General features: G+C 44.7%; 1 protein-coding gene across 3 annotated transcripts in view; it reads right to left on the minus strand.

Moving 5' to 3' along the window:
- Nucleotides 1–14,245, minus strand: part of LOC126330069 (E3 SUMO-protein ligase RanBP2-like) — a 257,136-nt gene that overhangs the window by 139,213 nt on the left and 103,678 nt on the right. For all 3 annotated transcript variants that reach the window (XM_049996317.1, XM_049996325.1, XM_049996329.1), the window contains exons 9-10: nt 436–559; nt 46–258 (exon numbers count right to left, since the gene is read on the minus strand). In XM_049996317.1, coding sequence (XP_049852274.1) covers nt 46–258; nt 436–559 — 337 coding nt within the window. The remainder of the gene's footprint in view (nt 1–45; nt 259–435; nt 560–14,245) is intronic.

Below are 14,245 nucleotides of genomic sequence, written 5' to 3' on the forward strand. Positions count from 1 at the left end.
CTTACATATTAATCCTCAGTTTCAACATGATATCAAAGAACTCACCTGTAGCATACAAGAAAGCATCAATATCAAGCCTGCACAGTGTTTCGATGCCTGCAGAATTTAAATTTTTTGTAGTTAACTGCAGACCATCAAATACAAGACAGTAAAAATCCTTGCACAATTTTGACGAAGTGCTACTTTTACTTGCACTCATCTTCTGTAGACCCAACCATACCAAGTGATGAAGAGAGTTTGGATATAGCTGCTGTGACACTGCAATATGATAGAAAAATATATATCTATCTTTAGCATTGGCAACAGATTGCTGCTATAAATGTTGTGTAACTAATAACGTAACAACACACTGGCAAGAAAGACGGCTTAGCAATCATATTCCATAGTATCCCCTACTTTACCTGGAAGAATTGCAAGAGGCACATTTATACTTACTTTCATCATGAGGGCTTAGCTCACTCGCTGTTGGAATTTCCAAAGGTGGATCTGCAAATGAACTGAAGTTCACGAAGTGGGAAGTTCCTATTTGCTGATGGTGGTCTCTAGTATTGAAGATTCTCTGTAATTTAAGAAATAAAAATAAGTATCACTGCAAATGGTAGATTCATACAGTAAGTGAAAATTATCATTCCTTTAAACAACTGGCCTAAAACAAACTCAAGAAGGCAGTATTAAAGTACTATAGCAGATCGATTTGTTTGGCTCACTGCTAAACAAAACATGGATGTGTCAGACATTCTACAACACAGTACCATCTCTAACCTATAACTTCAGGTTGGCACCTGGATAGGATGTGGGCAAATGCCCAGTGGGCAGGACATTTATAAATAGGCATTTGCCCAGGAATGTGTCAAAAGCAATTTTAAATGCATAAAATCTGGAAACATATGAAAAAGAACTTTTTAATTTTTTATTGCTAGGATATGTAATTTACCAATTAACATAAGGGTTGGAATGGTACTCCTGATATTAGAAGTTAGTACATGTTCACATTTAAACATATGTTGCCTTAATTGCTAAGAACAAAACAAACGAAGATAGAAGCAAGGCCCCCCCACTCTCGCATTCCAATTTGCTGCACCAAGGAAGTATGCATGTTACTGACACCTGCTTGTCATTTACAATCTCTCTCTCTCTCTCTCTCTCTCTCTCTCTCTGTGTGTGTTTATTACTGAAGAATGATAATTTATGATAAAATTAAAGAGATGTCACAAGCTTCCTGAAGTGAAATTCCATGATATTTCTGTGATTTCCAGATACTTTCAGCATTTTTCCCTGACAAATTTTGAGATCTCAAGGGTAATTAAAAATGTAAGTTCAAGGAAAAAAGTTAAGGATTTCAGATTTTTTACTCGCACATTTAAAAATATTTAAGTACTGACATCAATGTCTTTTGTAATGACCTGCTTTTAGGTGGAGAAAGCAAGCCAAATGGTATGTGTGTTTCATTAAGACCACTGATGTTATTTTATTTCTATAAAACAAAACCCATTTGGAAACAAAAACATGCATTTCATTGGGGTCACAAGACAAGTTTTAAAATACACTCACTAATTTCAGAAATAATCTCAGAAAAATTTTTTTGGTTTAATGGCGGGAGAAGGGACCAAACTACGAGGTCATCGGTCCCTTGTTTCTAAGAAAACAATGCCACAAGTGTGAGAATGAAACGGACGAAACATATGTAACACAAAACGGAAAGAAAGGAAAAGCCACAAGAACGAAGGGAAAGCAATGAACATTAAAAGGAATAAAAGAGGACAAGAAAACAACAGAGACGTTATAAACAGAAGAGAGTAAAACATGAAAGCAGATTACAGTGGTTGGCCAACCACAAGAATAAAATGGAAAAGCCAGCCCCTCTGCAACACATTAAAACCTCCACCCTAAAAGCACTAGTGTGGAGGACACAGAGGGACAAAGGACACGTGCTAAAACCAATATAGAAGTATAAAACCCACTATCATGGATAAAATTTTAAACTAAAGCTGCTGTGGACGCACTGTCGTCCAACACCAAAATGCAGAGTGCTGGGAAAAGTTAAAATTCTGCAGCAGAGCGGCTAAAAGTGGGTAGTCTAGCAAGAGGTGGACGACTGTCATTTGGGAGCTAAGGCAACACTGAGGTGGGTCCTCAAGACGGAGGAGGTAACCATGTGTTAGCCACATTGGCCAATGCGGAGCCAGCAGAGGGCAACTGACTCCCTGTGAGTGGCCTGCATGGATGATTTCCACACATTCATAGTCTGCCAAATGACACACAGTTTGTTGTGTGTGCTGTTATGCCATTCCATCTCCCAAAGCCTGAAAATCTTGCGGTGCAAGACAGAACACAGGTCAGCTACGGAGATGCCTATCTCCAGAAGCAGTTTCTGTGTCGCCTGTTTGGTCAGCCTGTCGGCAAGTTTGTAGCCGGGGATTCCAACGAGTCCTGGGGCGCACACAAACACCACGGAACGGCGGGACTGTTCCAGGGCACAGATGGACTCCTGAATGGACGCTACCAGAAGGAGGCGAGAGTATCACTGGTGTATAGCTTGTAGGCTGCTCAATGAGTCAGTACACAGGAGAAATGACTCACCAGGATATGAGCGGATATACTCAAGAGCACGAGATATAGCCACTAGCTCTGCAGTGAAAACACCGCAGCCAACTGGCGAGGAGTGCTGCTCAATATGTCATCCATGAACATATGCGAATCCTACGTAACCATCAGCCATTGAGCCATCGGTGTAAAATGCTTCAGAGCCCCGGAACTCGTCAAGAATCTAGAGGAAGTGACAGCGGAGAGTGGCAGGGTTAACAGAGTCCTTAGGGCCATGCAAACGGTCCAGATGAAGCTGCAGCTGAGGCATACACCCTGGAGGTGCATGTGAACAGACCACAAGTAGAGGTGCTAAAACGAAGGATTCCAGTTCAGAGAGAAGGGACCGCATGCAAACTGCAATCCTTAGCCCAGATGCGGGAGATGGACTGCCGCAGGCAGGAAAAGGAGACAGTAATTCGGATGCTCATGGGAACTATGAATGTGTGCTGTGTAACTGGCGAGCAGTGGAGGGACACCAGTCTCCACCAGTTCACTGGTCACCGGACTCATCCTACAAGCTGCTGTCACCAATCAAACCCCACAATGGTGCACAGGGTCAAGTAAATGCAATGCTGAAGGTACTGCCGAGCCATACACCATACTCCCATAGTCAATTTGGGATTGGACAAAGGGCTCTGTAGAGCTGCAGCAGCGTACAATGATCTGCACCCCAATTGGTATTGCTCAGGCAACAGAGGGCACTGAGGTGATGCCAGCACTTCTACTTAAGCTGAGGGCAGATGAGGGAGCCAAGTCAATCGAGTGTCGTAAACCAGTCCTAGTAACTGATCTGTCTCCACTACAGTAAGTGGATCGTCATTAAGATAAAGTTCTGGTATTGGATGAACGATACGATGCCAACAGAAGTGCATTACACACAACTTTTTGGCTGAAAACTGAAAGCCGTGGGCTAGAGCCCATGACTGCGCCTTATGGCTGGCTCGCTGGAGGCGCCGCTCAGCAACAGCAGTACTGGAGCAGCAGTACAAAATGCAGAGGTCGTCTGCAAACACAGAAGGTGAGACGGAGGACCTGACAGCTGCTGCTAGACCATTAATGGCCACTAAGAATAGAGAAACAGAGCCACTCAATACAAAGCCCGGCAGGACTGCATTGTCCTGGATGTGGATGGGACTATAAGAGTCACCAACTCTTGACGCGGAAAGTACGGAGCAACAGGAAATTTTGAATAAAATCAGAAGTGGTGCCCGGAGACCCCACTCATACAATGTAGCAAGGACATGATACCGCCAAGTCGAGTCGTATGCTTTACGCAAGTAAAAAAAGACGGCAATCAGATGCTGTCGTCTGGTAACGGCTGTTCAGATGGCACACTCTATGGACATTAGAAAGGACAGGGACTGTGATTGCTGTATTCGGATGAGGGCTGAGTTGGCATCCCTTCGCTCACAGCTGCAAGCGGCACTGACTTCAGTCGCGCAGCTTGAGGCTGTTGCCAATGGGCACCAATATGGGGAGCCAGACTTGGGTATCGCGGGGATGTCAACCTCGTCCTGTCTGTCCCCAGATCGGTCTGCTGCTGTGGTTGCCCTGGTTGCTGCCCGCCTGTGGTTGGTTGGGAGGTCGTTCCAAGGCATGGCAGGCAGCGAAAGACGTCCCCGCAGGCTGATCAGAAAGCCTCCCCGGTGCGTCTGACAAACAGGTTTCAGGCACTGTCTCTGGCTGAGCCAGATGCAGCTGCCTGCCCTGTTTCAGTGGATGATTCTCAGCCTTCAAGGTCCGGGCAATCACAGAGGGTGGCCTTATTGGTAGTTGGGAGCTCCAACGTTAGGCGTGTAATGGGGGCCCCTTAGGGATATGGCGGCTAAGGAGGGGAAGAAATCCAGTGTGCACTCCATGAGCATTCTGGGTGGGGTCATTCCTGATGTGGAAAGGGTCCTTCTGGATGCCATGAAGAGCACAGCGTGCAGCCAGCTGCAGGTGGTGGCACATGTTGGCACTAATGACATGTGTCGCTTTGGATCTGAGGAAATTCTCTCTGGATTCCAGCGACTATCTGATTTGGTGAAGGCTGCCGGACTTGCTTATGAGATGAAGGCAGAGCTCACCATCGGCAGCATCGTTGACAGAACCAACTGCAGACCTTTGGTGCAGAGCCGGATGGAGGGTCTGAATCAGAGGCTCGGATGGTTTTGCGATCGTGTTGGCTACAGATTCCTTGACTTGTGCCATAGGGTGGTGGGGTTTCGGGTTCCGTTGAATAGGTCACGACTTCACTACACTCAGCTGGCGGCTACACGGGTAGCGGAGGCTGTGTGGCGAGGACTGGGCGGTTTTTTAGGTTAGAAGGCGGAGTTCTGTAAAGACAGATTAGGCAGAATTGGTGGTGGAGTGTTTGTGTCTGTCAGTTGTGGTTTATCTTGTACTGAAGTCGAAGTAGATACTCAGTTCGGATGTTAAGTGTATCCTCCACCCATACCAATTCACACAAAGTTAATAATTGGCTCTTTCTACCGACCCGCAGACTATGATGATATAGTTGCTGAACAGTTCAGAGACAATTTGAGTCTCATAACAAATAAATACTCCACTCGTACGGTTATAGTTGGTGGGGACTTCAACCTTCCCTCGATATGTTGGCAAAAACACTCATTCAAAACCGGTGGTAGGCAGAAAACATCTTCCGAGATTGTCCTAAATGCTTTCTCCGAAAATTATTTCGAGCAGTTAGTCCACAAACCCACATGAATTGTAAATGGTTGTGAAAACATGCTTGACCTCTTAGCCACAAACAATCCAGAGTTAATAGAGAGCATCATGACTGATACAGGGATTAGAGATCACAAGGTCGTTATAGCTAGGCTCAATACCATTTCTTCCAAATCCACCAGAAACAAATGCAAAATAATTTTATTTTAAAAAGCGGATAAAGTGTCACTAGAAGCCTTCCTAAGAGACAACCTCCATTTCTTCCGAACTGACTGTGCAAATGTAGACGACATGTGGCTCAAATTCAAAGACACAGTAGCAACAGCAATTGAGAGATTCATACCTCATAAATCGGTAAAAGATGGAACTGATCCCACATGGTACACAAAACAGGTCCGAACGCTGTTGCAGAGGCAACGGAAAAAGCATGCGAAGTTCAGAAGAATGCGAAATCCTGAAGATTGGCTAAAATTTACAGACATGCGAAATTTGGCACGGACTTCAATGGGAGATGCCTTTAATAAGTTCCACAACGAAACATTGTCTCGAAATTTGGTAGAAAATCCGAAGAAATTCTGGTCATATGTAAAGTACACAAGTGGCAAGACGCAGTCAATACCTTCGCTGCGCAGTGCCGATGGTACTGTTACCAACAACTGTGCCACGAAAGCGGAGTAATTGAACACAGGGCAGTGGCAGTTGATGCTAAATAACGAAAACTGTGAGATGATCCACATGAGTTCCAAAAGAAATCCATTGGAATTCAATTACTCGATAAATAGTACAATTCTCAAGGCTGTTAATTCAAGTAAGTACCTGGGTGTTAAAATTATGAACAACTTCAGTTGGAAAGACCACATAGATAATATTGTGGGGAAGGCGAGCCAAAAGTTGTGTTTCATTGGCAGGACACTTAGAAGAGGCAAGAAGTCCACTAAAGAGACGGCTTACACTACACTCATTCGTCCTCTGTTAGAATATTGCTCCGTGGTGTGGGATCCTTAGCAGGTGGGATTGACAGAGGACATCGAAAGGGTGCAAAAAAGGGCAGCTCGTTTTGTATTATCATGTAATAGGGGAGAGAGTGTGGCAGATATGATACGCAAGTTAGGATGGAAGTCATTAAAGCAAAGATGTTTTTCGTCACTGTGAGATCTATTCACGAAATTTCAGTCATAAACTTTCTCTTCCAAATGCAAAAATATTTTTTTGAGCCCAACCTACATTGGTAGGAATGATCAACAAAATAAAATAAGAGAAATCAGAGCTCGAACAGAAAGGTTTAGGTGTTGGTTTTTCCCGCACGCTGTTCGGGAGTGGAATGGTAGAGAGATAGTATGATTGTGGTTCGATGAACACACTGCCAAGCACTTAAATCTGAATTGCAGAGTAGTCATGTAGATGTAGATCAGTAGTAGAGTGACCCTGGCAGAAGCTGCCCTGACACGGAACCAGCAAGCCAAATGACTGCAGGACCCAACCCAACCACTGACATGCCAGAAGCTCCCACTCTGTAAATGGGGTGTCATAGGATGCACTGCAGCATGTAGTGAATGAGAGGATGTTCCCTTACAGCCACCATTTGAATGTGCAAAAGGCTGAGGGTGGGGGGTAATTCTCCGACGCAGAGACTCGAGCAAAGTGCTCGGCAATCGCATTTTCGTCGGTACATAACTCGCTATTTATGGCAACACCGAGGACAGCTGTTGGGGCCCGGTACCCGAAAAGACGTTTGAACTTTGTCCAGACTTGGGAAGGTGATGTGTCGCACCCAATGGTGGAGACGTATCTCTCCCAACACTCCTCCTTCCATTGTCTGATAAGGCAGCGAACATGGGCATTTAGACGTTTAAAGGCTATGAGGTGCTCCAGGGAAGGGTGCAGCTTATGCCGCTGTAGAGCTGACGCTCCTTAATTGCTTCAGCAACTTTCGGCTTCCACCAATGGACTGCCTTACGCCTTGGGCACCCTAATGAGAGAGGGGTTGCGTTTTCTGCGGCAGAAACAATTGTGCTAGTCACCTGCTCAACCATCACATCAATGTTACCGTGTGGGGGGAGATTCAGCGGTGATAGAGGTGAAAGTTCCCAAGGCCACCTTGTTCAAAGCCCATAAGAGCAGGCGTCCGTGGGCCAGACACTGGGGCAGTGACAGGAAGATGGGGAAGTGGTCACTATCACACAGGTCGTCATGTGTTCTCCAGTGGATAGATGGGAGAAGTCCTGGGCTGCAAATTGATAAATCAATGGCCAAGTAACTACCATGAGCCACACTGAAATGTGGGTTCGACTCCAGTATTTAAGAGGCAGAGGTTGAATTGCGACAGTAAAGTTTCGACATGTCTGCCTCAGCCAGTAGGCATGGTATCATCCCACAAGGGGTTATGGACATTCAATTCTCCCAAAAGTAGGAAAGGATTAGGGAGTTGATCAGTCCGTCAGCTAATACATTCAGGGGTACTGCACAATCTGGAGGAAGATACACTGCAGACAGTTATTTCCTGCATCATCCTTATTCTGACAGCCACAGCTTCAATAGGGGTTTGAATGGCACATATTCACTACAGACCAAGTTTAGGACATAAAAAACTACTCTACCTGACACTCGCTTACAGTCGCTACGGTTCCTGTAATATCGCTTATATCCGCAGAGGGCAGCGGTCCGCATTGCTGGGAACCAGGTTTCCTGGAGGGCAATGCAGATTGCAGGTGTAATGCTTAACAGTTGCCGTAGCTCTGCCAGGCAGTGGAAAAAACCACCGCAATTCCACTGGAGGATGACATCGTGAGACTGGGAAGGCATGAAACATTCAATGAGGCAGTTTACACCTCAGAGTCACCTGATGCCACCAATTTATTGCCTGAGCAGTCTATATCCATTGTGTCTGAGGGCCTGGCGAGATCTAAGTCCTCAGCAGATGCTGAACTCTCCACCCTATCCTCAGCCGCAGAGCTTGTAGGTAATGGTGGTGTGGGTGCCACCACAATTTTCTTGGTCTTCGGGGTATTCTTTTTGGATTTCTCTCGCTGCTGCTTGGGTTTCCTTGGCTGGGAGGACTTCACTGGCTCAGTCTCCGGGACTGAGGATGAGCCCTACAACCAGCTTTTTTTGAGCTCTTCAGCCACTGACGGGTGTTGTCTTTTCCACTAGAAGAAACCTGGGAAGGGAGTGACCAAACGGACCTCTTCCTAGCGAGAGAAGCCAAAGAAGACTTACGCCTCTGGCTTAGAAGTGGGGATGGGTGTCCCAGATGGTTGGAGGGGTGTTGCTCCCGAAGTAGGTGGTGCAGGAGCAACAGGGAGAAAATGCCCCCAACCATCTGGCTCTGAGAGGTGACCTGGGCTGGCGGAGCTGATGGTGCCAGAACTGTTGTGGCGGCGGCTCAAGACAATGTCATACGCTTAGCATGCAGGCGTTCAAATTTTCTCTTAGCCTCAGTGTAGGTCAGTCTGTCCAGGGTCTTTTACTCCATCATTTTCCTTTCTTTCTGAAGAATCCTGCAATCAGGTGAGCAAGGCGAATGGTGCTCTCCACAGTTGACACAGATGGGAGGCGCGGCACACTTCCGAGTATTTGGATGTGATGAGCGTCCACAACCTCGGCATGTGGCGCTGGAAGTACAGTGGGAAGACATATGACCGAACTTCCAGCACTTAAAGCACCGCATTGGGGGAGGGATATAGGGCTTCACATCACAGGGATATAGGGCTTCACATCACACCGGACGACCATCACCTTGATCTTCTCGGGCAATGTATCACCTTCAAAGGCCAAGATGAAGGCACAGGCGGCAACCTGATTATCCTTCAGTCCCCGGTGGACACGCCGGACAAAAAGTACACCTCGCCGCTCTAAACTGGTGCGCAGCTCATCGTCGGACTGTAAAAAAAAAGGGTCTCTGTGAAATATGATACACTGGACCATATTTAAGCTCTTATAGGGCATGATGGTTACAGAAACATCCCCCAGTTTGTCACAAACAAGTAACTCCCATGACTGGGCAGAGGATGCTGTTTTGATGAAGACTGACCCAGATCTATTTTTTGGCCAAGCCATCCACCTCCCTGAACTTGTCCTCTAAATACTGAACAAAAAACTGAGGCTTCATTGTTACGAAATATTCCCCATCCACTATCATGCAAGGTACCGGGGTGAATAAGATCCTCCGCCATCCTTAGCCTGACGTTCCTCCTATAGTGTGGCTAGGGAGGGGAATGATTTGGGATCGTACTTCTGTGCATTGAATTGAGCTCGTGACCACTTAGACACTGCTGGTGTTTCACCACCAGCAAGAGATGATGGACTACACTTCATCGCGTGTCATCCACCCTGATGCCAACGACTTCGAAAAGGGGCCCTCCCCATGGGTGTCACACAGCCACAGCAAAGGCCACTTGGCAGGATGGCAATTGCTGGGAGTCCCAATGCCCCAGGGGAATGGGCATCTACCCCTTGGCATACGTGGGGAGTTAACTGTTCAGGGGAGCTACAACCAACAGGGTACATGGGGTTCCCATCACAACGAACTGGCTCCCTTTTGGATATCAGGTGCAAAGAAGTCCTTGGTCATCGTCAATGCAGAAATCTCCACTGCATAGTGCATGGTGGAAAATGCCTCAGGAAAATGTCCTCACCCAAGAGATGGAGAACGGGCAGAACTGCAATGTTATAACGAGAACGTGGGCTAAAGGTCTCAATGCACGATGAACACGACGCACCTTGTAAAGTGCGCCCTTCCCCAATTTTGAAGAATGGAGATCAAACCCTACAGGGGACCATTATATAAAGGCCTAAATGTGTGAAACTCCTTTTAGTCGCCTCATACGACAGGCAGGAATACCTCGGGCCTATTCTAACTCCTGGGCCCGCAGGGGCGAATCTCAGAAAAAAGTAGGTCTAGGTCTACATCTACATCTACATCTACATGAATACTCTGCAATTCACATTTAAGTGCTTGGCAGAGGGTTCATCGAACCACAATCATACTATCTCTCTACTATTCCACTCCCGAACAGCGAGCAGGAAAAACGAACACCTAAACCTTTATGTTCGAGCTCTGATTTATTTTATTTTGATGATCATTCCTACCTATGTAGGTTGGGCTCAACAAAATATTTTCGCATTCGGAAGAGAAAGTTGCCGACTGAAATTTCGTAAAAAGGTCTCGCCGCGACGAAAAACGTCTATGCTGTAATGACTTCCATCCCAACTCGTGTATCATATCTGCCACACTCTCTCCCCTATAATGTGATAATACAAAACGAGCTGCCCTTTTTGCACCCTTTCGATGTCCTCCGTCAATCCCACCTGCTAAGGATCCCACACCGCACAGCAATATTCTAACAGAGGACGAACGAGTGTAGTGTAAGCTGTCTCTTTAGTGGACTTGTTGCATCTTCTAAGTGTCCTGCCAATGAAACGCAACCTTTGGCTCGCCTTCTCGACAATATTATCTATGTGGTCCTTCCAACTGAAGTTGTTCGTAATTTTAACACCCAGGTACTTAGTTGAATTGACAGCCTTGAGAATTGTACTATTTATTGAGTAATTGAATTCCAACGCATTTCTTTTGGAACTCATGTGGATCATCTCACAGTTTTCGTTATTTAGCGTCAACTGCCACCTGACACACCATACAGCAATCTTTTCTAAATCGCTTTGCAACTGATACTGGTCTTCAGATGACCTTACTAGACGGTAAATTACACCATCATCTGCGAACAATCTAAGAGAACTGCTCAGATTGTCACCTAGGTCATTTATATACATCAGGAACAGCAGAGGTCCCAGAACGCTTCCCTGGGGAACACCTGATATCTCTTGAAATAAGTGTAGGAAGAGTTCTGTAAACCAACACTATAGGTGACCACCAATAAAATGTTGGTTCTACTATGTTCATTATTGTTGGTTATTACCCACAGTTGCTTTATGTCTATTATTTTACAGGTACTGTGTGGTTTTTCTTTCAAGAAACAATTAAGTACATCGCATACAAACTGCCAGAGAGTGCCATAATTTTCTCTTTTTATAAACCACACTGTCTAGCATTTAAACTACTTTTGAAGTGCCAAAATGTACTAGAAGAAATAAAATATCTATAAAATGCCACACTGTACGAAGTACTTGTGGTGAGACATTCACAATTCCTAAAACCCATCACCCGTGGCCTCTGCCCCCTGAGTAGCACCACGGTCCTGGGTCCATGAATAAACCACAAAAAACATCTGCATTACACCAGACAGACAGACGTGGCCTGCAGGCAGATTGGTGAGATTGGATCCAACAAGCAGGGTCAACAATGGGCTTCAAACCTGCAGGTCCGATCTGTTAGATACACCCACAGAAATGGCTTGTGGTTTTGGCCTGTCATGGAAGTTCCCTGACGTGGCCAGCTATTTCACGTGTCACAGACAACATGTTCATGAAATGAGACCATGTTGATCAATCCATGCAACAGAACTTGTACAAGTACTCAGAGAATCAATACTAATGAGGATAGGTAGCAACACACTGTAAAGACGATCACTGAGCTGCAAGCAGGCACATAGAAAAAGACAATAACTCTCACAACTAAATTTTTAGCCATAGCCTTTGTCTGAAAATGACAGTGCACACACTTTCACATAATCACTCAGATAACTCATGCATATGACTGCTGCCTCCCACCTCTGCATCACCAGTCTCTAAGAATCAGATCCAAACAAAGCACTTCTCACACCACCTTGCCTCTCATCGGCAGCTGCTAGGCTTGCAGCAAGAAGAGGGGGCAGCACTGACTGCAAGCTGAGGAGAAGCAATACGAATGAGGGAGTAGGGAAATGGTGCATGTACTCAGCTGCACCAAGCCAGCAACAATACATGATATCTCACTGAACAAACCATCTCTTCTACTGACACAAAAATGAGATTTTTCCAGTGTTTATTTTGTTTTTCTTTCTTTCTTCCAAATTTTCCTGACATTTGAAATTCCCTGATTTTCAGAACTTGTGGTAACACTGACTAATTACTGAATACATTAAACAGCTGGCACATATTTCTTGACAATAAATGTATTCTTAAACATTAACCCGTTTTCAGCGGTGGTGAATGGGGGAGGGAGGGAGGGAGGGAGGGAGGGAGGGAGGGAGGGAGGGAGGATGGATGGATGGATGGATGGGACAGACAGATTTAGACAGATGTAGTGACACTTGAGACAGGCTGACAGGCTATAGTTTTTTTTTTTTTTTTATTCTGCTGATTTATCTACTTTGAAATGAGTGCACTGCTGTGAAGATAAAATAGGAACACTAACATAAAAGAAGATTTAGTAACAAAGAATTGATGCCGAGGATGCTGCAATCGTTTGATTCTGATGCTGGTCAATTCCTAGAGAAGCAGCAATTTTTTACTGGTGCAATTTGATTCGGCACAACTCATCCCTAATTAAGATCATTATGGATAAGCTTTTATGCTCTAATATTTTGGAAGGAGCGTAGCTACCTGCTTAAGATAAACTATACCTCATTTCAAGACTTAATTTTAAACTTGAGTTTTGTTTTCTTTTTTATTATGTACTACCCCGGCAATTGACCTCATTTACAGTCCAATGTATTTCCACTAATAACTACTCCGTGACTCTCAAGCAAGTTTTTCCAACTTATTCAACCACTACACAACAGTGAACAGAGTTGGGGGGAAAAAAAACCACCACATAAATGCCCAAAAATTTATGAATTTTGGTTATTGTCCAGACATTTATCCTGGGTATTTGCCCAAACTTTTAAACGCCCATGCATTTTACATCACTGAAACTGGACAGTTAACAAAATTTCAGAACTGGATACCACATGCGTCTTACCATCAACTTGCTGCTGCCCTCAAAGAGTATTGAAACACACACTCCATAAACATCCCATCTCTATGACTGTTCGGAGCATAACCAACGACAAACAGCTTTATAGACTGTCTTATTTTCCAACAACTCCTGTTACTCTGACTCACAATAACTTACACTACTTCCTGGTTAACAACAAGGTAACACAGTGTGTCCTTAACAAGTTTCCTTGATTGCAATGTCAGTGTCTTTATTTCCCTTGATTCTGATATTGGTACCTAGTATAACACTGATTCCTTTCCCTAGTCAAGGAGATACATCAGGGAGTCCTGAATCAACTAGAAGATTTTTCTCCTGGGTACACCCGTGAAGTTGCCAGTATGGCACCTGAGAAACTGCTTCCCTCTCTCACATTCATCAGTTCCAGTGCCTTCAGTATCACATACTAGATACCTGCAAATTGAGGGGTTTTGCCAACTTGGCTGTGCTGTGCTCAGCCATTTGCAATAAAGGTCAATCGTTGAGTGAAACATCACATTGCTCTTTCATATAGCGTGCTTGACTTTACTAATTAGAAACAAAATCTTGTCAGCATTAACGGGCATGGTACAACCTAAGAACTGAAAATCCAACAGCAACCAAATTGTCTCCAGGTTATTCTCTATTATGATAGTAATAACAAAAAATTGTCAGGATACCATTGACTCATTACACATTAAGAATGTTTCACCTATTTGAAATATGGTTCCCTGCTGCATCGAAATTTATTTTGTTAGTTGCATTAGAGGCTGCAACACAAAATGATCTTTTCCCTGAAACACATACTCTGTGAAACAGATGACTGTACTGCTTCCATTATTCAAGCAGATCATCACCAACATGTATTCTGATTAAATAAAAATCAACCTCATCAGTAGATTAAGCATCACTTGCACACACACTAGCCATTCCAAAACCAGAGCTTCATTTTTTGGCAGGTGAGCACATCTTACTTTTCCTAGGCAGCCCTAAATACATATACACATATATCACAAAAACAGAGTCAGATTTTACTGATGTAATACAATTTCATTATAACTTGTCTAAATAAACATATCACCACAAATGTAACCCACAGCATTTATAATCCATGTTCAAGAACCAGCAGGAGAGCAGACATTTTGTCTGCTTCAGCCA

The sequence above is a fragment of the Schistocerca gregaria genome, chromosome 2 (assembly GCF_023897955.1).
Source record: "Schistocerca gregaria isolate iqSchGreg1 chromosome 2, iqSchGreg1.2, whole genome shotgun sequence".
NCBI lineage: Eukaryota > Metazoa > Arthropoda > Insecta > Orthoptera > Acrididae > Schistocerca > Schistocerca gregaria.